The sequence below is a fragment of the Gymnogyps californianus genome, chromosome 1 (genome assembly GCF_018139145.2).
Source record: "Gymnogyps californianus isolate 813 chromosome 1, ASM1813914v2, whole genome shotgun sequence".
NCBI lineage: Eukaryota > Metazoa > Chordata > Aves > Accipitriformes > Cathartidae > Gymnogyps > Gymnogyps californianus.
In genome coordinates this window covers 40,761,044-40,784,201 of record NC_059471.1, presented here as the reverse complement: position 1 = coordinate 40,784,201, position 23,158 = coordinate 40,761,044, and the positions used below count along the sequence as shown (strand labels likewise).

At 36.7% G+C, this 23,158-nt stretch overlaps 1 protein-coding gene across 6 annotated transcripts in view; it reads left to right on the top strand.

Annotated features, from left to right (window-relative positions):
* Positions 1-20,146, top strand: part of PCDH9 (protocadherin 9) — a 688,564-nt gene extending 668,418 nt beyond the window's left edge. For all 6 annotated transcript variants that reach the window (XM_050901191.1, XM_050901182.1, XM_050901173.1 and 3 more), the window contains one exon: positions 19,773-20,146. In XM_050901191.1, coding sequence (XP_050757148.1) covers positions 19,773-20,146 — 374 coding nt within the window. The remainder of the gene's footprint in view (positions 1-19,772) is intronic.
* Positions 20,147-23,158: the final 3,012 nt, after the last annotated feature.

Below are 23,158 nucleotides of genomic sequence, written 5' to 3'. Positions count from 1 at the left end.
ATGAGCAGTAAAGACACAGAGGAACTAAATGACATAGCTAAGGTCACACACATTGTCTTTGATTTAGTAGATATTTTGAAAGACCTGTCTTCTGTTGCTTCAGCTGTAGAAACTAAGGATCCCATGTATACATCTGATCTAGGCACTTTTGGTAATTTAGTAGTCAACAGGGAGAAGTAGACACTTTCAGGGCACAATTCATCTCATCGTAAAGTAAAACCTAAAGGAGTTCAGATGAATCACATTGTAAAAGAGCCTATTTAAAGAATCTAGATGATTAGCTGAAAGGTATTCTTCAATTACAAATGCCAATATTTCATCAGATCTTTCCTACTTCTAGTACCTTCTTTTACTAGATGAGATTTTTTGAAAGTACATGAATGCTGGACAGCATTCATACTGAAAAAAACCACCTTCTTGCTAAGAATACTTATCCTTAATGCTGCATATTCTCTCTGTAAGGAATTATAAATCTTTTTATCTATCTTGTATTAGAAATAGTACATTGTGACTATAGTGTCTTAATACTTCGTTACAGTGCAAACTTCTATTGTACATCAGCTGCCATGACTGTAGTCAGACATTAAGAAATTAAATATAAGAGCATAAACTTCCACTAATATGCACAATAAAAATAAGTCTACTGTTTTTCTTGTGGAATTTTTGCTAGTATAAGAATCTAAATGTTGGGAAGGGGTCCAGTGGTCTGTTATCATAGACACCATGTCATCAGATTTATTCTCATGGCAACACTGTCTCTTAATTTACAAAGTCTTTTTACATCTCTATTATTTGTTTACCCCTGTTCTTCACCTTTTTCTTTCTCTGATTTCATTCTCCTGAATGAAACAAGCTAAAATCTCCTAGTCTTCCCTAATAAGAAAGACTCCTATCTTTTTTTCTTTCTCTAGTTCTTTTGATAAAATAACTTGGTCTTTACTGATGGTACTTCACAGTTTTGTGTCAGGAGCAGATTGTATCAGCCCTTCGCATATAATTTTATCAAGGTCATTACTGAAAATATTATTCAGGATTAGTTCTGATATCGAATTGTGTGGTACCTCTCTCCAGCCCCATATTTCCCCTTTCAGCACCATCTATTCATTACTTTAATCAACCTACAGGTTCTATTAGCATATATTCTAGCTAAACTAAAATAATTTCTTATATGGCACTTCATCACATGTTTTACTGAAGTCCAGAGAGATAAGATTGTATTGGGTTTGCGTGGCAAGGTTTTGGTAGCGCGGGGGCTACAGGGGTGGCTTCTGTGAGAAGCTGCTAGAAGCTTCCTCTATGTCCGATAAAGTTAATGCCAGCGGGTTCCAAGACGGACCCGCCGCTGGCCAAGGCCGAGCCCATCAGCAACAGTAGTAGTGCCTCTGGGATAACATATTTAAGAAAGGGAAAAGAAGTTACAGGGGAGCAGCAGTTGCAGCCAGAGAGAGAGGAGTGAGAATACGTGAGAGGAACAACTCCGCAGACACCAAGGTCAGTGAAGAAGGAGGGGGAGGAGGTGCTCCAGGCGCCAGAGCAGAGATTCCCCTGCAGCCCATGGTGAAGACCATGGTGAGGCAGGCTGTCCCCCTGCAGCCCATGGAGGTCCACGGTGGAGCAGATATCCACCTGCAGCCTGTGGAGGACCCCACACTGGAGCAGGTGGATGCCTGAAGGAGGCTGTGGCCCCATTGGAAGCCCAGGCTGGAGCAGGCTCCTGGCAGGACCTGCGGACCAGTGGCCCCATGGAGAGAGGAGCCCATGCTGAAGCAGGTTTGCTGGCAGGACTTGTGACCCTGTGGGGGACCCATGCTGGAGCAGTCTGTTCCTGAAGGACTGCACCCCGTGGATGGGACCCATGCTGGAGCAGTTTGTAAAGAACTGCAGCCCGTGGGAAGGACTCACATTGGAGAAGTTTGTGAAGGACTGTCTCCCGTGGGAGGGACCCCACACTGGAGCAGGGGAAGAGTGTGAGGAGTCCTCCCCCTGAGGAGGAAGGAGTGGCAGAAACAATGTGTGATGAGCTGACCCAAACCCCCATTCCCCATCCCCCTGTGCCGCTCGTGGGGGGAGGAGGTAGAGAGAATCAGGAGTAAAGCTAAGCCTGGGAAGAAGGGAGGGGTGGGGGGAAGGCGTTTTAAGATTTGGTTTTATTTCTCATTATCCTGCTCTGATTTGACCAGTAATAAATTAAAGTAATTTTTCCCCAAGTCGAGTCTGTTTTGCCTGTGACGGTAATTGCTGAGTGATCTCCCTGTCCTTATCTCGACCCACGAGCCATTCATTTTATTTTCTCTCCCCTGTCCAGTGGAGGAGGGGGCGTGATAGAGCGGCTTTGGTGGGCACCTGCATCCAGCCAGGGTCAACCCACCACAAAGATTTACTCAATTTACTTTGCTTCTAAAATTAAAGTAATTTACCTTGGTAATCTCATATTACCTACCATTCTTAAAATATATGTGGCAGATCTTCCTGTTTATCAGTTGTCATGGTGTTATATTTTCCTTTTTCATTCTGTTTAATTCCTTCAGATCAATTCTTATAGATTTGTGGTAACTTGTGCTCGCTTTTCTCTCCTCTAAGATTGGCTGTACATTTATGTCATCCCAATCAGGTAGCACTCATCCCATACTTCACATATTTATAAAATTCGTTGGTGTTGAATTTGGATTTTTCCTCTGATTAATTGTGCCTGTTTGTCTGTAGTAAATGCCTCCCCAGTAAACAGCAGGTATCAGACAAAAGCACATCAAGTATGGACAGGGAACCTTAGGTGATATGCAACGGAGTTAGCATGAAGTTTAAGCAAATATTTCTAGTTGGTGCTGTGATGGCTGCAGGCCATGCTGAGGTGGGCATTTGTGCAGACGAGTGTTGCAGTCTTACTTAATCAGCCTTGTCAACAAGGAGATCTTACTACCTCCATCTTTTAGCTACAAAATAGTAGGACCCTGAAGGTTGACTTAGTAAACTAACATAGACCCAGAGAATACACTGTTGATGCATAACCATTAGGACAAAGAATCTTTTTAATGTTACTGCCTTCTGGAAAAAGAGCACTGTGGAAGGGATATGCAAGTTGGCAGTGAACAAATTACCAAGATGTTTATGTCATTCCCATGTTCTTTGACAACACAGGTATAGAAACTGACAGAGCGTAAAGTTCCTTTGAAAGTCAAACTACTGAGAAGTTGCAAAGTGATTACCTGAGTCTGTGAAATAGATTAATTAACAAAGAAAAAAAATGCAGTGCTTAATAAAAAGTTTCATATTCAAGGTATCTGCCAGGTGTTTTCTGCTTTCAGTGCTATTTTTCTCCCCACAGCAGGGAACAACATTTTCCATTTTAATCAGGATTACTGCTAGCACTTAATGCCTGAATGGGGGACCAAATGCAACTTACGATGTAATCCATCTTTTCAAACTTTTTTTGAAGGGTTTGTCATCTCACCTTGCACTCAACAAGGCCATTAACATTAGTGGAATTTTCAGTTTTTGGCTGTTTTTCAGTTTTGTTGGCCTGGCCCACTGTCCTACAGCTACAGCATTGGTCCTTTAATACTGCAGAAATCCATACTGCTATGGTGGCAGAGATCTGCAGTACTGTGAAAGTGAATACTGTCCCGGGTATTTCTATAAAATTCCATTCTATTTTTGTGTCAAAATGCAGAAAAAATGAAAATTTTCTCTAGAGAAATTGTCCTGAAACACTTCAGCATGTGCTTTGAGACAATCTGAAAGCCGTGCTAGAGTAGGGGCCCTGTTCTGTCCAGATGGAACCCACTCACAAGTAACAGAGCTCAGGAAAAATGAATTACTTCAATGGACTTAATTTTGTAAGTAAAAAAGTCAGTGGTTTAATATAGCAATTAGTTTTAAAGAAATAATTAATTGTGTAAGGGAAGGTTTCCTGATCTGTGCATGCACATGAAGAGATAAACAGATCAACATGATGAAGTGTTATGGCAAAGCCAAGGGTAGGACATAGCTCCAGATTCAAACACTAAATTTAGCTATCATCTGCAATGAAGGTGTGTACATAGGTACCTTAACTTCTTATGGTTAATGGAGATCTAGTCAAAACAGTTAGTATAATATAGAGAGCTGTTCAGATTCACTTCTGTACATTTGGTTTGGTGAATTACTATATTGGGTTGACTAGACCAATAGGATTGACAGGATCTCTGTTAATTAAAATGAGAGATCAGAAAAACACATATATCTATGAATCCCATGTAGATATATACATTGTAGACATCTAAATTTTGAATCTGAATCTGAATCACAGTCCTATACTTGTCTTCTCTGTAGCATTTCATCATCTTGATCTTTTAAGTTGCAAATATACAAGACGAAACCTTCTCTTTGCATAATCAGTTCAGGTGACTGCCTCTAGAGCTGAACCCTAGGGTGGAGTGAATCCTACCTTACTTATGACTCTGTATTTAAGTAATCTTAAGTTTTATAACTAAATGAAGTACAAAAAGAAGCCCCTCACTCATTTTAAGTGAAATCTGGTAACTAAATTCAGTGATATAAATGTGTAAGAGAAGGACTTATCATCCAGGCAACTGAGAAGACGGTGGGAGGAAATAGTTTTTTGGAGAAAAAACCAGGAATACTGATGAGACCTAAGTTGAAAACATGTCAAAAAGAGGGTAAGCAGAATTATATATAGACAACTTGGAAAAAGGAGAGTCTTGAGCTGAAGAACTTGTAAAGGAAGAATTGGTGTGGTATATAGAGAAACTAAATGCTAAAGGAATGACTTGTAGTTCACAAGGGAATTAATCTGTTTCCTTCAGTGCACACCTTCCTAAATCAGGCTTGCTGGTAAAATTCATTTGGTGTTCTATAGAGATAAAAGACCCAGTTTTACACCCAACGAAGATAGTAGCAAAACTCCAACCTGTTTCAAAGGAGAAGAGGTATGTGTCCAATGAATGTGTGGAGAAACGCTGCCTGTCTCTGTTATGCCACCGAATAAATTGTCCTGGAATACTTCTGTTTGTCTACCAATAAAGTATTCTGACATGTCAGTAGGTCATTGCGTTCTTAAGTCTTTGGCAATGTTTCTAAAAGACTTGCTACCTCTGAAGTTACCATTTAATAAATTCGTTCACTTGATACAAAGGTAATAATCTTCTTAAATGTGACTGTTAATTCCCTCATAACTACAATTTTATAATAGTTCCTCTTCTAAAGTTAAATTATTGGCACAAAGCCATGCATTGCTAGCTGGGGTTTGCAGGGAAAGACTGGGTGGCCTAATCAAGTGTCAGTGATCCTTTTCAGCATTCTTCAGCTCCAATCAGTCATTGAACCCAAGCGCAGGACAAAGTCATTAATGGAACAATAATTCTTAGGTGTTTTGACAAGACATTCTATAAATGGTAATTAACATCTGCACCACAGTTCCTGTCAGGGAGGTGAAACAGTGGAAATGTTAAGTGAACTAAATCTGGCAACCGGAGTTCTTCATTTACTTTTCATATTTTGGTAAATCAGCTTTTTTTTTTTTTATGCAAGAAGAAAAATATATGATTTCATTCACATTGTTAATCTGAGTTGCTTCATAGTTTTTCAATTCTACAACAAGCTCAGTAAGCACAAAACTGTTCATACTGCCCATTATGTTCAGAAGCTTGAACATGATAAGCCTATAGCATACCTCATTAAGTGTGTGCCCAAAATTATATTATGCATTGATTTTTAATTTTTTTCTTTTTTTTAATTATTATTACAAGATGGAAAATAAAACCAGTAAATTCAGAAAGTGAAATTACTGTTTACCTTTATGTCTCAAACTGGAACAACAAAAAAAAAAGGTCCAGTGAACTGCCAAGTATTCACAACTCTCATGTTATAGGAATTGTCAGATTCTTATATGATTAGGCAAGGAATATAAGTTTCTAGCCACATTTTATAACAACGAAATTAATTCTAAGGAGGTAAGCAGGTCTTAAACCTTGTCTTTTGGTATTATACAAAAACAATGGTTTAAGGAAAGCAAAACAACAGTTTTTCTTGGTATGCTCCTGCCCAAAAATTGCTTTACACATGAACCAAATTCCCCAAACTTCCAATGATTTTTTTTGATTACTTGAGAAACCAAGCTGTGTACTATCATAAAGGAGAATGTAAAGAGTCAATTACACGTGTAAGTGTTCATGATCTGTGCTCATAGTCACAATTCTTCCTTCAACATCTTCTCAATCTATTTTAATCCTTTTAAAAATCAATAATATTTGTTAATATTTGTTTGCTTAAAAAAGTTCACGTACCCAGAGATGCCATCCAGGATATTCCTCTAAATGTGTTAGTGGAGATCTACCAAATGTGCACTTTGTGCACTAATTTCAGACAACCTTTTTACTGTGTTCTTAGATTTGGATGCAACTTAGAATGGCCTACTTTCTAGCTTCCCTTGCATGAATAAATATAATACAGTAAAAAAACAAGTGTAATAGGTTTGGAAGGCTTGGTTTGCTGAGATTTTTCATTAAATAGAAAGAAGACAAAAGAAACTTTTCAACCTCCATTAAATGCGGATACACTATTCATGTGAAATATGGTTTGATTTTCTCTTTAGAATCACAAAGATTTTTTTCTTCAGTCTTCCAGGTAAGATTTGAAAGCTTGGAAGTATAGCTCTTGCCAAGGATTACAATAGGACTGTGTGACTAACCAAAATTATTTGGAAAATAGTGTATACAGACATTGCTTCATATTAATTTTCAGTAGATTGAATGTAATGACTAAATGCAGCACAGATTAATTTTCAAGCATGGTTTAATAAAATGTAAGTGTTTTGACTCAGGAACATTTGTTTAATGGGAGTTTTACTGTAAACTATATAAGCTCATTAAGAGACTTATGGATATCTTTTCTGAAAAAATGATGTAAATGAACATAGTTTTTAAAGAAAATGAAGGAACTGTAGCATGTGTGCAGCTCAGACATAATGAAGGAAAGCACTTTCTAGTATTCTCTGTGTAATATGCCTGCAGTTCTGACAACTCAACTGGCACTGAACTGAATTTTACAGAATGAACTAAATGGGATGCCGCTATACAAGCAGAATTAGGAAATGGTTCTTTCGTCTCTGGATTAGTTTAATGGCATCTCTGACATCTGTGTCCTGTGAAATTTATCAAGCATATATTTTTGTGTAGAATGGAAGACAAAATCAACAATATAATCAAGCTTACTAGGCACCTAATTTAAGCACTTTCTTCTGTTACGTACTTCAGTTATTCAGATTCATGTAGCTTAAGTTAGGAGAATGAGTTCCCAGATTTAGGTCCTAATTCTGCAAATAGAAATGTACTTCAAAAGGTCTTTTCAAGTCAGTTAAACTACTTATTTACATAATAGCACTTACACATAAGGCATCTGCCACAAGTTTACAACAAATTCAGTTTAACTTAAATTTGATTTTGGTCTGAATTGTACTGAAGGAAAATAGGAAAACAAGGAAATGACATGAAACATACATTAGTAATAGGGCTTCACAAAAAAGATGCATTTCAACTTAAATGTAATGTTTGTTTAGATAGCTGTAATTAACCTAATTGCAGAATGAATTACATATTTCTGTGCAAAAATAGCCTTAATTATATTTCTTAATTAACATTGTGTTTTTAAGCACCATGGTATGCATCTGCATTTTCATTTTGCTCTTAGATGAATTGCTGTCTGGAGTATAAGATTTGTAGCTTTTTGATATTGTCCTTTTTTTTTTTCATTTTTCATTTATTCCTTAAAGTAGGCAATTGATTTTTCCTCTTTTTAATTCAAAAATCATGGGAAAAATGTTTACCTTGGCACTTGCCGCTATACAGAGGTTAATCTAGTGCTAAGAAAATAATACTTAGGAAATAAGGCTGAATGTTTAAAAATACAACTAAGTCATAGAATTTGAAATGAAGCTACACTGATTGTTCCTGGTGGCAGCTTTATGTTATAGATTTGCTAAAGGTCCCAAAGTTAATAACTTGGAACTATTTTTCCCAGACTTGTTACTTTTGAAGAGAAACAAACCAACAGCTCCAGCCAGGAATGCCTCATAAAACTGGTTTGTTTGATTTGAGAAAAAGTAAAACTTATAGGAATGCAGAAATATACTGAAATCTGGGACCAAACTCCTGGAAGTCTGGAAAGGTTGTAAGACAATGAAGTAAGTTGTATGCTTATGGTAAAATAATCTTTTCCATAAAAATTAGTTTTAATGAAGAATGCTACTGCTTGTGATTAAATAAGAAGATAACTCTTGTTGTGGTCCCTATCCTGGTTTCCTCTTTACACTTTTCTGTGGTGGATAATAAGAGCAGTAAGGTTACGTTTTGGAGACTGTAGTTCTCCAGTCTTTTTCATCAAGTTCTGTTGGACACTCAATCTACTGCTATTTCTAGAACTTGCTTGAAAGAACAAAGGTTTATGCAACTTTAAGACATGTGGTGTCCTTTTAAAGAAAAAGTTACATTTTATTAGAATACAATACCTTCTATAAAAAATATTCTTGCAATAGGATAAAGAAACATTTGTTCTCAAGCTACCAAGTATATATTAAACTATTGGCTGAATAGTATTATTAGTGATATTTCAAGATTACAGGAAAATTGGCAATACTTGGGGCTTACAAGAGAACTGGAGATATGTGGGGAGAATTACTGAATGACTCATCAAAGAAGATTAATATAAGCTAACAAAACTACTAAAATTTAATAGGTGGTTTGGGTTTCATTAACCCTATGTATGAGAATATCCTGGAGATAAGGACAGTAAATAAAACCATATGCATCTCTGAATATAAAGTTTTTCCCTAATTTAAAACTCAAATAGATTTGCGGTGCAGCAAATAACTTGCAAAGATAGCTTTCTGTCCTGGTTTCAGCTGGGACAGAGTTAACTCTCTTCTCAGTAGCTGGTACAGTGCTGGGTTTTGGATTTAGTGTGAGAATAATGTTGATAACACGCTGATGTTTTAGTTGTTGCTAAGGAGCACTTATCTTAAGCCAAGGACTTTTCAGTTTCCCATGCTCTGCCAGCAAGCAGGTGTGCAAGAAGCTGGGAGGGAGCATAGCTGGGGCAGCTGACCTGAACTAGCCAAAGGGGTATTCCATACCATGGAATGTCATGCCCAGTATATAAACAGGGGGGAGTTGGCCGGGAGGCGCGGATGGCGGCTCGGGAACTAACTGGGCATCGGTCAGCGGGTGGTGAGCAATTGCATTGTGCATCACTGTTTTTTTTTCTTTCCCCTCTTCTTTTTTTTTGTTATATTCCTTTTCATTACTATTAGTATTATATTTCATTATTACTATTGTTAGTATTATATTTTACTTTAGTTATTAAACTGTTCTTATCTCAACCCACGAGTTTTTCTTTTTTTTCTTTTCCTTTCCTCCTCCTCACCCCACTGGGAAGGGGAAAACGGCTGCATGGTGCTTAGTTGCTGACTGGGGTTAAACCATGACACTTTCTTAATCTGGCCCATAAATTTAATAATTTTCACTTTTTTGCAGTTTTATGTTTTCCAGGCTTTTAATTGTATGATCTGTCCTACTTTCAAGACTTCAGGAAACCTCAACAATCACAGTCTTCTCTCTCTTATAAATTGTAGCATTTCAGGGTCTTCCCCTATTTCAAAGTGTGGAGAAGTAGAATCATTTTGAAGTATTAATTTTCTGAAAGATAACGACTATAGCAGGCTCCCTCCAGTAAGTCTGTTCCAGGCTGCACAGAATCTTCCTTCCTGAGTATGCTTGAGGTGCACTACCATTTGGGTATTTTGGATAGTGTGGTTGTCTGCTGGTTTATTCACTGGCTATTGGAACCTTTTTGCTTGTAATGGAAAATCTTTATTCAAGTGCATTTTCAAGTGTGATCAGAGTGAATTAATCTAACATCTTCTGGAATGACCACAAAGATCTAGACTCATCACATCCATTTTAAATACATAGAGCTAGACATAATCACCATCCATGGATTCTCTTTTTATCAATGGATAGAAACTCACACCTCCAGAAAGTGAGTCAGGTCTTCAGAGAGCTGAATCACTTTGTGCAAATTCTTCTCTTTCCATTGATAACAGAAGGAGGTTAGGATGACTGCATACTCAATTTGAGCACAGCAATTAAGGTGCTCATTTTGTGAGTGATTACATTCACTTCAATGTGCATCACGCTATTCATTCCATTCTGATAAAGGACTTAGATGGATAGATAGAATATATATATAAAAATATGTATAGAAGTAAAAATATAGAAAATATATGTGATATATATGCAAATAAAACACATATATATATTTGTACAGATAGCACAGCTCTTCATATATATGTATATGATGATGAATTATGCTTTTATTCAGTTATGGATTAGTAAAGCCAATATCCTTACTTCGATAAAATCACAAGGTATCATGCCTGCCCTCAAGACATGATCTGTATTTATCACAAGTCAGAAGATCAGGCTCTTACTGTAAGTTAGAGAACGATCGGGAAAAACAACTCTTTAATTTAGACTTCTTTTAAAAATCATAAAAACCAAATGAAATTCAAGTTGACTGGTTTTATTTTTTCTGCTGTACTTGAGTTAATGGTCAGGCATATAGCAGCTGCATAAACAGTTTACAAAACTGTACAGTGTTGAAATAAATATTGTTCAGCTCAGTTTCACATCATTCTGCCAGTTTTTCTCATTTTGAATAATATCTTTTTTCCACATTGAATCCTACCTTTTCTCACATGCAATTTGTAGAAATTACTCACGAAAATTTGATTTTATGATAAACAGTTGACAGAATCTTCCAAATTGAGACTTAAGTTGTTTTTGACTGACAGCAGGTTCATGTTTGGGGCATATTAATAGATCAGAAAATGTGACCATGTCAAAAGTGGTGCTGTCTCAGCAGGTTGCCTGTAAATCAATTCAACAAAATATTTTATCAAGTACCATAAATATTTAGGTGTGAGAGAAAAAAGATAGTAAATGATTGTAACCATGGGATGCTTTATAAATATTTTATTATCACCATCTATCATCATCTTTTGGGAATAAAGACTTTTTTAGGCAGCAAAATGAAGAGCTACATAACAAAAAAAGATTAATGCTGAAAATGAATATTCCAAATATTTGAACACTGACTGTGCTTTGGTCTCATTAAGTGGTCCAATCAAGTTTAGAAGGTTCTTTTGAATCCTCTGTGGCATTTTGATTTGTTAGATTGTCCTGCTAAAATTAAATGTATGGCAGGAAAAAAAATGCTAATTTTGAGGAAATAAGATTAGATGAGATGATAGCATTCTTCGTAAGAGTAGCTTCAGTGAACGAGAAGATGGATGAGTTCCATGCCATGCTGAAGATGGGTGCAAATTTATAAAGATATGCTGTCTGCTCTTTGTGTGCCATAAAGTCTGTCTAAATAACAATATCCTCTCAGGGAGAGAATCTGCTGTTCTGGCTGCCCATGTGTTATTGTATTTGGACTATCTCCATTTGCAAATGTTGACTTTTCATCTGTGACCAAAGAATGAAATCGGTATGAGAGATGTGTAAAACATTTAATCTTTATTTATTTATTAACAAAAGGATTTTTTGCCAAATTCTGTTTGCATTTCTTTTCTCCTGCTCTCCCTGGAAGGTGACTGTCTGCATCCACAATGTGACACTTAAGCTGAGAATACAAATTGCAGTCGTTTGTGAGGTTTTGTTTGTTTGTTTGTTTGTTTTTTAATGACAGAATGCATTAAACCAGAATAACAATCTCAGATATTATTTTGTATCTTCTGTATGTCTAAAGGGTATGCTACAATTGACTACATTTGTCAGTGAAAGTTTTATGTTAATATTTGCTGATACATAGATTGTTAAGACCAGAAAGAACCACAAGATTATCTACTGAACCTACTTTTTTTACTACAAAGTAAGTTTCACCCAGTTAAATTCTAAAAAAAAAAAAGGATGGCATAGAGATCTGACCATAGGCGATGTGCAATCCATGATAAGTAACAGAGCTGGATTTTTATGACCAGTGAAGAACACTGAATCATCCAGGTTTGAGCTGTTCAGTGGGAGCTCAGCACCACTCCAGACCATGACTGCTTTGCAATGCCTCCTGTGGCATCTTCCTACACCCTGGATTGCATGGACCATGCCCTTATGATTTCAAAGAGTGCTGTAACTTGCCTGCAGAATGGTTGCAAGTCTAACATTAGTCAATTCATCTATCTATTCATAAAGACTAGACAGCGCTAAGGAAACTTGACCCCTAGTATCTCACAAGCTCGGCAGTCGCGTAAGGTGTATTCAGTAGAGGTTAGGAATGGGCTGCTTGCTATCAACTTCTATGGACAACTGAGGGCTAGAATTTGGTTAAACCTCTGTGCCTTTTCAAGCAACCAAGAGGAACTACACTAGGCTATAAAAATGTATTTCTTATTCTGAGATGTAGCTAAGAGTTAAGTCCCAAATAAATTCAGTATTAAATAATTTCTGTTATAAAAAACCCAGAACTAAACCAGAAATGTAATAACATACAGCTGAACTAATTTCAAGGGTGTATTTAGATGGCAGGGACAGAGAGATGTAAATGTGGCCTGCCTATAGACTGAACTTTCCATTTCCGAACAAGCTGGTTTGGAAGACTTCATGGGATTATTAACAACTCTAAACTACTAAATTCTGCTGAAATTCCTTATCTGCTTTCTCTAAGTGTATTTACTTAGGCTTAGCAACATGCAAACAGTCTTGTGGCACCTACTCTGCATCTAGCTGGACAGTAGATGAAGTAGCCTATTTGTTCCCATCTGCAGAAACAGGCCATAAAATTCCTTCCAAGGAATGTGTAGGTAAGCAGGTCTAGGAAACCAAAGGGTTTATTCTCAAAAGCGTTGTAAAGTGAATTCCATTTCTTGGAAGGTGTCAACTCTCGGAAGGTGTCTTGCCTTGGACGATGCAAGGAACTAAAATTTTGTCTAGGCTACCAGTGCTTCAAAGGGTGGACTCTATGGTACATGACTACTTCCTGAACATGCACACATGGAAATGCATAGAGGTTTATATACATGTATATCAATGCAGGAAAAGTAATTGGAAATAGGCACAGAAAGTTAGGCCAGATAAAAATAACATGTTGACAACAGAGCCATTACTGATGGAGGAGAAACTTGTAAATAGTAATGGTATTAAATTTGTAGGAAGGATACCAGAAAAAAAGAAATAAAATATAACAACCTAAGTAGCAATCCCTTTCATTGTAGTTTTTGTAGTGGGGCAGCTATAAGTGAAAGGAACTCGAGATAAGAAATACAGAATACTTTCTATAAGTGATCATGGTGTTAACAGCTACCTTTTCTACAGTAGATTAGTAATTTCAGCATTCCCTAGGTGTGTAAGAAGTCTCCTTCTCTGCAGGATTACAGAACTGTTTCTCATTTCTCAGAAGAGCTCTTGTTACCAAGATCGAGGTTGATTCTTGTACTTCTATAGGAGAGAGGGACCAGAATCCATCAGGAAGAAAAGGGAACTGGAGCTGAGCCTTCCAGAAATGTTCTAACCACATGTGGCCTCTGCACAATGTTTGAAACAAAAGGCAGGTACCCTTTCTGTAATCACCCTATGGATATAAACCAGAGGGGGGAAAAAACCAGCCTATTGCACTGCTATGTTGTTCAAAGATACAACCTGTTGGCATATGTTAGTGGTACTCTTAAAATGCCAAACACATTTAGATATTCAAGATATGAAGGGAAGGGAACACTTAATTTCTTAACTCTGAAAAGATTTAGACATGAAGCAATCTCAGTCATCAGAAGACTGAGGCAATTCTGTGTAGAAACAGAATTTCAAGTAGTTGAATAATGTTGCATTTCAAAATTTAGCTGCCCATGGAGTCAAAGAAGTCACGTATGATTTTTGAAATTATAGTTTGGATCTTAGACACCTACATTTCTGTGGAACCCATCTAGATCACTTAAGTACTTCACAGAATTGTGTAGAAAATCTTATTCTGCCAGGTTTTCCTGTCTTTTCAGAAAGTACTTTAGTTGCTGCATTTCTGTGTTCTGGGCAGTACCTCCCACACACCCTTACCCCCCTGCTTCCTATCCCGCCTGTTATTGTGATAATTAAGGATTCTGGCAGCTTATCTCTGCTAAGTAATGCAGATATAAGCTAACCTTACACTATTACTTAGTGCAGTAGTGATTAAAAAGAAGCTTGGGCCAAGACAGGGAACAGGAACTAGCAGGGGTTTCTTGATCTGTACCTGAGTACAGAGGATGCAGCTCCAGGAAGGGGAGAGAGAAGCAGCAGGTTACAAGGTGGTGGTGATAAGTCTACCAAAACTGGCAGCAGCAATGGTAGGAATGCAGGGACCTTGGAACAAGGTGATTTGGGGACAGAATGTGATTTTATCAGCACTGACTGTGCCAGATGGAATGACCATGGAATAAGCCACTAAAAATATATTTTTAGTAGTCACTGAATCTTGCTGTTAATTAATAATACCAAGAAAACACATCCAGCACAGCATGTATGTGGCTTTGTAGTCTTGGATTATTTTTTTTTTAATAGACTAGAAATAAAGAACAGTCTTTCTCATTTATTTGGCTGATATTTAAGAGCAAAAAAAAGTCAAAATAATCTTTTTCATTATAAACTGTTTCCCAGTTTTTATATTTAATATATACAGTAGTTGCAAAACTCTATGAAATGTAATAATGTCATTTCAGTTCCAATATGTGTGGGGAAGGCTGTAAAAACATGTGGTCTCAGAAAAGGTCATTTACTAAAGTAGCCCATGAAAGCCTAAAAAAGGTTTCTGTATTTGGGGTTAAATAGAGCTGAAAATGTTGTTGCTGTTGTTTTCTTTTCTTTTTTCTTTTTAAGATGCAATATGAAAAGTTAAATAAATATGATTGTCTGAAACACAACTATGGCCAGGTTCAAATCCACTATACTTAATGTTAGTGCCCTCAGGCAAAGTGTACCCATTCATTTTTTTGAGACCAAAAAGTCTCACTGAGTGGAAATTATCTTGCGGTCTTGACTCTTTCAGAATTGAAGAATGAACTTTCTGGCTTTAAGCAAGAGAGTTTTAAAAAAGCAGGTTGAAAAGCAGCTGGTCAACACACCAGAAGCTAGTTGCTAATTGCAGCAGTAAGTTAATCAATGAAATAGCAGTTTAGCTTCTGGGTATAATAAAAAGAGATAAAAGACCACACAGAAATTCCAGCGTTAGGGTATGACCGGCTCTTGAGTGGCATACATTATTTTCCATCTTACACCTGTCTGCTTTTGAGTAGGCAAGTCATGCATCTGCTTGACAGCTATTAACAGAATAAAATAACAACACAAAAGCATTTTTGGGTAAGATCTGATATAAATATTTACAAAGACAATTTAAGGGAGTGTTTGTTATGCACTTTTGTGTTTGCTTTCAAAACATTTAACTCCAGAGACAGATGGCTTGTACAGTTTTATCAGCACTTGTGTCATTATATATTCAAGCAGCCAAGACTGATAACCAGCCTCATGTATTACGGATTGTTCAGAGAACAAATACTTTGAACACCCCCCCCCACATATCAATGAAGTACTTCAGTGTGGAAAAACTTGATACAGAAATTTCAGTGACATTTTTATGAAAAGAAAGGAAACAAATTAATGCAATTATAAAATTAAAGCAGCAGGAACAGGTTTTTAAGTGGTGTCATTGTATGTGGTAATGAAACAACTTCAGAAAATTGGGTGAAAGCTATTGTTCAGCAGTGGTGGAGGAGAAAGATAATTACCATTAAGGCAACATTATGCTTTCTCAATACAAAACAGCCAACTCTTCAGTGCAAGCTACCCCCAGAAGATCTCTCTCCCATCATGCTGCTCATGATCATTTCACTTTATGCTGCTGAATAGCAACCTGAATAATGAGTCCTAGAAAAGAATAAACTGTCTATGCTTGAGAACATAATTACACAAAACAGAAGTAGGTGAGATCCTTTTTTCCCCAATCTGTTTTTCATCTTTTTCCTGTGTCTCACAGTAGGACATTTATAGAGTCCCTTAAATCATGATCATCACCATTATTAGCAATAATATTTACAAAAACATGACGCTTGTATCTCAGGGTCTTAACTGGAGATCAGGTGTGACAGGCACCACACACATTATGAATGAAGCTGCCTTTTTCCTGAATCAGTAAGCATGATCATTCCTTGTAGTAGCTCAACAGTAAAATATATTATTTTACCATACTGCATTTCTAAAAAAAATACTTTGTGGATTTCTTTTTCTCTTGTGATGGCTTAAACCAAAAGTGGTTAAAATAATAATTGTTGATTATATATTAGATTAAGTCTTGCAAGGCGTTTTGTAAACTTAAACCTCACAATATTTTAATAAGGCAAGTAAATATTCCCTGTATTTTACAGATTGGAAAGCATGAGGCAGAGTACTGGAAAATAGGCATACTCACTTGAGAGGAGTCTGAACCTGTTCTCAATTCTGGACATGCATTTTATTCATAGATTTTTACATACAGGCATATGTAGAGGTGTGTGCAGACGTACACCATACCTCACAGCTATTTGAACAGTTATACAGCTAAAAGAAGCGTCTTACAGGTGTTCCCATGCGATTCCTAGTCCTCTCCTAAAAGGAGAGGGCCTCACTCTGTCTACAAATGTCACTTGGTGTGACCTACATCCATACAAAAATTGTAATTGGCCCATTACAACGACTGCCGTGGTCTTGCCTTTGGTTGAAATCTCTGCACAGAGAAGGCTGACTGGAGGAGGACTTGCACACAATAATTAATTTTTGATGTCTAAGTGGGACAGTGGTATTTTGTTAAACCAAAAAAACCCAAGGAGCTGCTCCTCCTGAACAGGCGATCATCTCGGCATTGTTACCCCATTCCTGTCTGCTGCTCACAGTAACAGATATCTAAATATTCCAGTGCTCTCTAGGAAGCTTATCAACTTAAAGATGGCTAAAGCAAAGCATGTTTAAAATCCATTCTGAGTTTAACAGCATTAACTGCCTAGAACTGTTACTAAAGAAAGCAAAACATGTGAAGTAAATCTTCCAAAGAGTTTGACATGTAGCTTATAGGGCCACATGCATATTTAGTCCTAAGTAAAACCAGCTTACTACTCATTTAAATTTTAAATGGAAATAAATGTCTTATCTCTTGAAATTTATTTAACTAGACAGAAAAAGTAACTTATCCCCTTTAGAACTATAGTACTGAAGACTCTCCTGTTAACCTTTTATTCCACTGTAGATTGAAAGCACAGACTGCATGCACTGTATTTCTTGAAATGTGTCATTCTGTGAAAGGTTTTCTTTGTGTTTTGAAAGTTTTAATCCCTGCCAAACTTTTCCTCCTTGGTCAGCAAGATGATATTGTACTGTGAGAGTAGGCAGGTTGAAAATAGTTCTGCCACTTCTCACTTTTTTCCTCTGAAAATGGGGAAAAAATAATTAAAATTAAATTTCTGTTGTCAGGAAAAAAAAAACAAAACAGCTTTTAACCTATAGATTAACCTTTGGAAATGTTAACAATATACCGTGAGTACTTCCTTTGCTTATTATTGCTTTTTTTTGTACTAAGTACCTGCCTCAGTTTGATTATAACTTCATACTAGAGGATTCAATGAAGAGCTTTATAGAAAAAAGGATCTTTCTCTTCCAGGGAATTATCACAGTTCTCATTTTAGAATCAAGGTTCTTGGTTCCCACTGAAACCTGTGCTAAGCTCCTACTTTACAGTCGCTTTTTCTTTTTTTCCTAATGGTTCTGGCTTAGTTATTTCATCTTGTATTGATCTAAAAGGAAAGTAGCATTGATTCCACACATTTTTCATGTTCTAGTTGTCAGCAATAGGACAATTTCTTATACAAGGAATGCAGAAGCAACTTTTATTATGGTTTACTATATTCTGTCACATCAACAGTATACTGTATATTCTCCAGATATTCAAAAAGAGGAGCTACTCAGAGATAAGAAGATTAACTAATTACATTGTAACATGTAGAAATATACCTGATTGATTTTCTATACGTGTGTGTAAAAGCAGTGGGTTGATAATCTGTGGAACAACTGTGGAAGTTGTTATGTGCCAGTTAAAAACAAACGAACAAATGAACAACTGGGAAAGAATAGCAATTTCCATAAAATTAATTGGGATAATTTCAGTATTCAGTATTCTGTTACTAAGGGTAATTTATTGTATATGCATGGAGTACAAGAGAATGAAATATTCTTTGACATCGTAACACAGAAATCTTTGTTAGAGTGTCCTCACTTATCATTTTAGGTCTCAATTATATTATTATAAAGATACACTTTTTTTGCTGATACACCACTGACATTTTTCTTCTGATTAGTACTGCTTCTTAAGATACTTCATAACTTCACTATTCTTGCCTACCTGCTAATGTTCTTTCTCAAAAATCAATCTATAATTTCCTTCCTGTCACTGGGCTGTTTAATCAAGGAAGTGTGTCTCCTTAACTCTTTGAATGTCTGCAGCACTAGCCAGTTGATCTACTCTGAAGCCAAGAAAAGGCATCTCAAAATTCTTGCTCAAAATTATAATACAGTTAGCAAAGAATCATGACAAAGCATTTCTCAGATATTAAGAAATATCTAACAAAGTCTCACAAAGTGATTTCTCTGCCTTTTTCCTGGCTTGCCCTTCCTCATACATCCAGTCTGATCAGATGAGCAATTTGAGCCATTTAGAAATGCAGTAAGACTGAGAGGAATTTAGTGCCGCTGAAGACATGGGTGACCTGTCTGCTTGATTGCAAGATGCCTGCAGCTGGCCAGCTGTGTCCTCAGTAGTGTGTGAAAAATGGTGTGGATATTTAATATGCATAGTGCCTCAGCAGACTTAATTTGTGTCTCCTGTGGTCTCATATTCCTGATTTACAAAGAACAAAGCGCAAGATTTACATAAGCCTTCTTTTTTTTTATTTACCCCTTGATTTTTATGGTTGCATAGCAGCTGAGATATATTTAATGGTCAGCCGAATTACAGACTTTATTCTCTTTCCTGTTGCAATGTTTTGAAGTGTTTCATGGTTTCATATGAAATCCAGTAAAGTTTAACTTCTCTCTTACTTGTTGGGAGCGTGCATCAGAGTTTTATCCACTGCATAGATGTCTAGAACTATGCACCAACCCAAGTTTGTAAAATAGTACACATTAGAATAATCCCACATACACAGCATTACTTTGGGCAATCCCATTTTTGGATAGTTTAGATGTTTCTCAGTTTGCGGTAGGCTGTTAGTTCACCAAGGCTCTGCAGCAGTAAAGTGAGTTGAAAGCAGAAGAGAATACATCCAAACTGTGGGCCTTTACAAGCAGCATTAATTCTCATTCAGAATCTGCAAGGGTCTGTTTACTTCCTCTGACATTTTCACCTCCCTATCTCTATTTTCCTAGTATGACTGAAAAAGGGAGTTAAGTTTATTCATAGTAGGATCTGAGACTAATAACTTAGGGCTAATTGAACTGTATTTCCACTTTTGGAAGCTACGTAGGTAGCATGTACAGCCAGTATATGCCCTACAAAGCAACTACTCTCTAACAGAATGAAAAAGCATTTAGGAATTACCAGCACAATATTTTGTCGCAGAATCATTGTTAATTTTCTCATCAGGCATATGTATAAATTTAATGCCAAATATCACAATCTAATACTATGTCTTTTTTTTTCTTTCTCCCTCTTTCTTCTTTCTGTTTGTTTTTCTTCTACAGATGGGCCTCTTGGGCCACGAGGATTAGCTGAAGCTACAGAAATGTGTACTCAAGAATGCCTGGTTTTGGGTCACTCAGACAACTGTTGGATGCCTCCCAGCTTGGGCCCATACCAACAGCCAAAGTCTCCTCTCTCCACCTTTGCACCTCAGAAAGAATGGGTTAAGAAGGACAAACTAGTTAATGGACACACATTGACCAGGACCTGGAAAGAAGATAGCAACAGAAACCAGTTCAGTGACCGAAAGCAGTATGGTTCCAGTGAGGGCCATTTCAACACTGGCAACCACGTGACTGACATTCCTCTGGCCAACTTGAAGTCTTATAAACAGGCCTCAGGAGCTGTTGAGAGTCCAAAGGAGCACCAGCTATAAGAAATGGTTACTTTGGACCAATGACTTTAGCCTGCTTAGACTTGCTAATACTGTGTGTGTGTCAGAGCTTTATGTACTGGGTAGACCTCTAGAACTATGCTTCACCTAGCAGAGATATGCATATCCTTATGTTAGCACCGTGGAAGGTATGATGTCCTGCAACATGAAAGAGTGTTTCTACTAGTTGTGTGGTTTTGTTAAATAGACATGATTAAAATCTGCAGAGATCTCTCCAGTTTGCAAATATCCTTTTTTGGTTTGTTTGTTTTTTGACCCTGGACTGCTGCTATGAACAACAGAAGATGCATTTGGAGAGTGAGAAAGCGAGAAAGTTCAGTGGATTGCAATGATTGAAAAGCATATCCAGTTAGAAAATCGTGCTTTTGTTGTCATTGATCTATGCTGGGACCGTTATACTTGAGATCATATTGCAAACAAAACAACTGAAACTGTAAACATTAAACCTATTGTGCTATTAACAATGTTAGTGGACACTTATAAGTCAATCAGTGTTCAAATACTTGTAAATAGAAACAATTATTACTTACAATTTTTGTGTACCTATAACGTTCACTTGAAAAGATACTGTAGCATATTTCTGTGTTTCACAGTTGCTTTTTACTTTCTTTCATTTGCTTCCTGTTGTTTTGCTTTTATTTTCAGTGATGGTGTTTCTGTGTTAGTAGTCTGTCTGACACACAATGTTCCAAGGAACTCAAAACACTTGTGTTAAAAGTTAAAAAAGGAGTGATGGGGTGGGAGGAAAGGTTGGTTGTAGAAAAGAAAAAAAAAAGATTTTTCTTTCTATGTAGTAGCAAATGATGACAGCATTCAGGTAGAATTTCTTCTTCCTTTCTTTCTTTTTTTTTTTCTTTTTAGTACTAAGAAATGAAAGGACTTGTGTAAGGGCTTAAAAATTTAGCAAATTTTTTTAAAACTTCCATTATGTTTCATAAAACAGGGAAACTGCAAAACAAAAGAAGAATATTTAAACTTGTGGTGGTGACTGAGAGGGAAATCTGTTAGTTTGGAATCCTTGATCAAATTAGCTGCAGTCTGTCATTTAATGAGTGGTAGCTGACATTGATCTCAGCTGGAATATACGGAGGAAATTCTACAGGAGCAAAATACAATAATCATGTTTTTCCAATTGGGCAGGTGTGTGTCTATACCTAAGACAGTTTGTATTGCTGAAACAGCAGCATTTGTGTTGATCTTCATCTGCGTTAATGTTGTAGTAACACAAGTGTTTTTAGACCATAGCCACAGAATATTTAATGTGTTGTGCCTTCATGATGTAACAGAGCATTCTCCTGTTAGGCTAGTTGGGGGAACTAAAGGGTTATATCTCTAATTATTGCTGTTTAACTGTTTGTTATCATAGTTGGTCAATGCCTGGCAGGTACCAGTATCATGTCACCTCAGTCAAACCAGCAGAGTGACTCCTAATGTTAATAAGACCTAAGTTGCACGCAAAGCAAATCCAAATCCAAACATTTTTAGATGGTTTTTGTTAAGGCATGACAGATGATTTACACAAATAAATAGCATGCAAAAAAAAAAAAGAAAAAAAAAAGTCCTTACAGAAAAAAGCAAAAGTTACTTATGCCACAGTGAAACATCAGTCTTAAGGTAACAAACTTAGCTAATCTGAAGGTGATTTTATTCTTACCAAAAACACAAGCTTTTTTTTCCTTCTTTATTATTTTGTATATAGCAGTTCACCTTTTTTTTACTTTTTTTTTTCCCTCCACAGTATAAAAGGCATAAAAATGGGTTAGGGGTGCATTGCTTATTGCAGTACTTATGTCAGTTTGTGAGGGGTGTTTGATGACTTTGACAGAATAAATATCTAACCAGTTATCCTTGTTACTGCTTTGCCAGTTCAACGTTATTTAGTTATTCAGCTCTTGCAATAAATGTTCTGAATTCCTGATTGTGTTGTGTTAGTTCTTGGGCAAGTGCCTAAGGGACTTTATTCCTGTTAATTTCTCTTTCTTTCTGTTGTTGTTGGTTGGTTTGTTTCTTTGTTTCATTCTGAATTTCCAGTTATTTTTCTAAGCATATCATGGTCCATTTGGTTCATATAGATATGTATAAGAATGGAATATACAGCAAATGATAAATCCTGAGGGCCATATTCTGTCATTGCTATGGTAAGTAGGAACTTATTCAAAACAAGTTATCTGAATTGGGTATAGTGTTACTTACACAGCGCAAAGGTGACAGAATCTAGCCCACATTTGTTCGGCATACTTAAGCACATGTAATAAGCATCCTTGCAGGAGTCTTTGTAGCAGTACAGTGGTAGCATATAGAAAAGTCAGCACTTACCACATCTCAGTCTTTCTTTTGAGAGTAGAATGAAATCATATCAAAATAGGGTAAATACTTTCCTGCAAGGAAAGGTTGTGTGGTTATATAATCACTTTTGTTGCAGCACATTTAAAAAAAGGAAAGAAGAAAAAAAGAAAAAAAACCCAAACAACCTTGAAAAAGACATATCAATAAAAGTAACCTATTTTTGAACATGCTGATTTTTAAAGCAGAGGTGCTCTGAGTTCTATATTAAAACCAGAAATACAATAATTATTTGAAAACCCAAATAGCACCAACTATTTTAAATTATAAGTGCCTTTTTAAACGATATATTTGAAAAAATTTCTATCACGGACAGAAAATAAATGATGCGACTATTGCTACAGAAAGAGAAGTACATTCTTTTCCAACCTTCAATACCTTGTGCTGCCATCAACCTGTGCAGGAGGAGCACAAACAAATATGATTTAAATTTGTAGCAGGTGAAAATTTTCTCATCTGGTTTTCTCAAATTCTGTGTAATTTTAGATTCCTAAGGCCTTACCCAACTTTGAAATGGTTATTAAAAAGAGGCGGGGGCCCGGGGGGTGGGGGAGGGAGGGAGAGAGAGACAGAGAGAAGAAAAGAAAGAAAGGGAAAGAGAGGAAGAAAGAAGGAAGGAAAGAAAGAAAGAAGGAAGGAAGGAAGGAAATA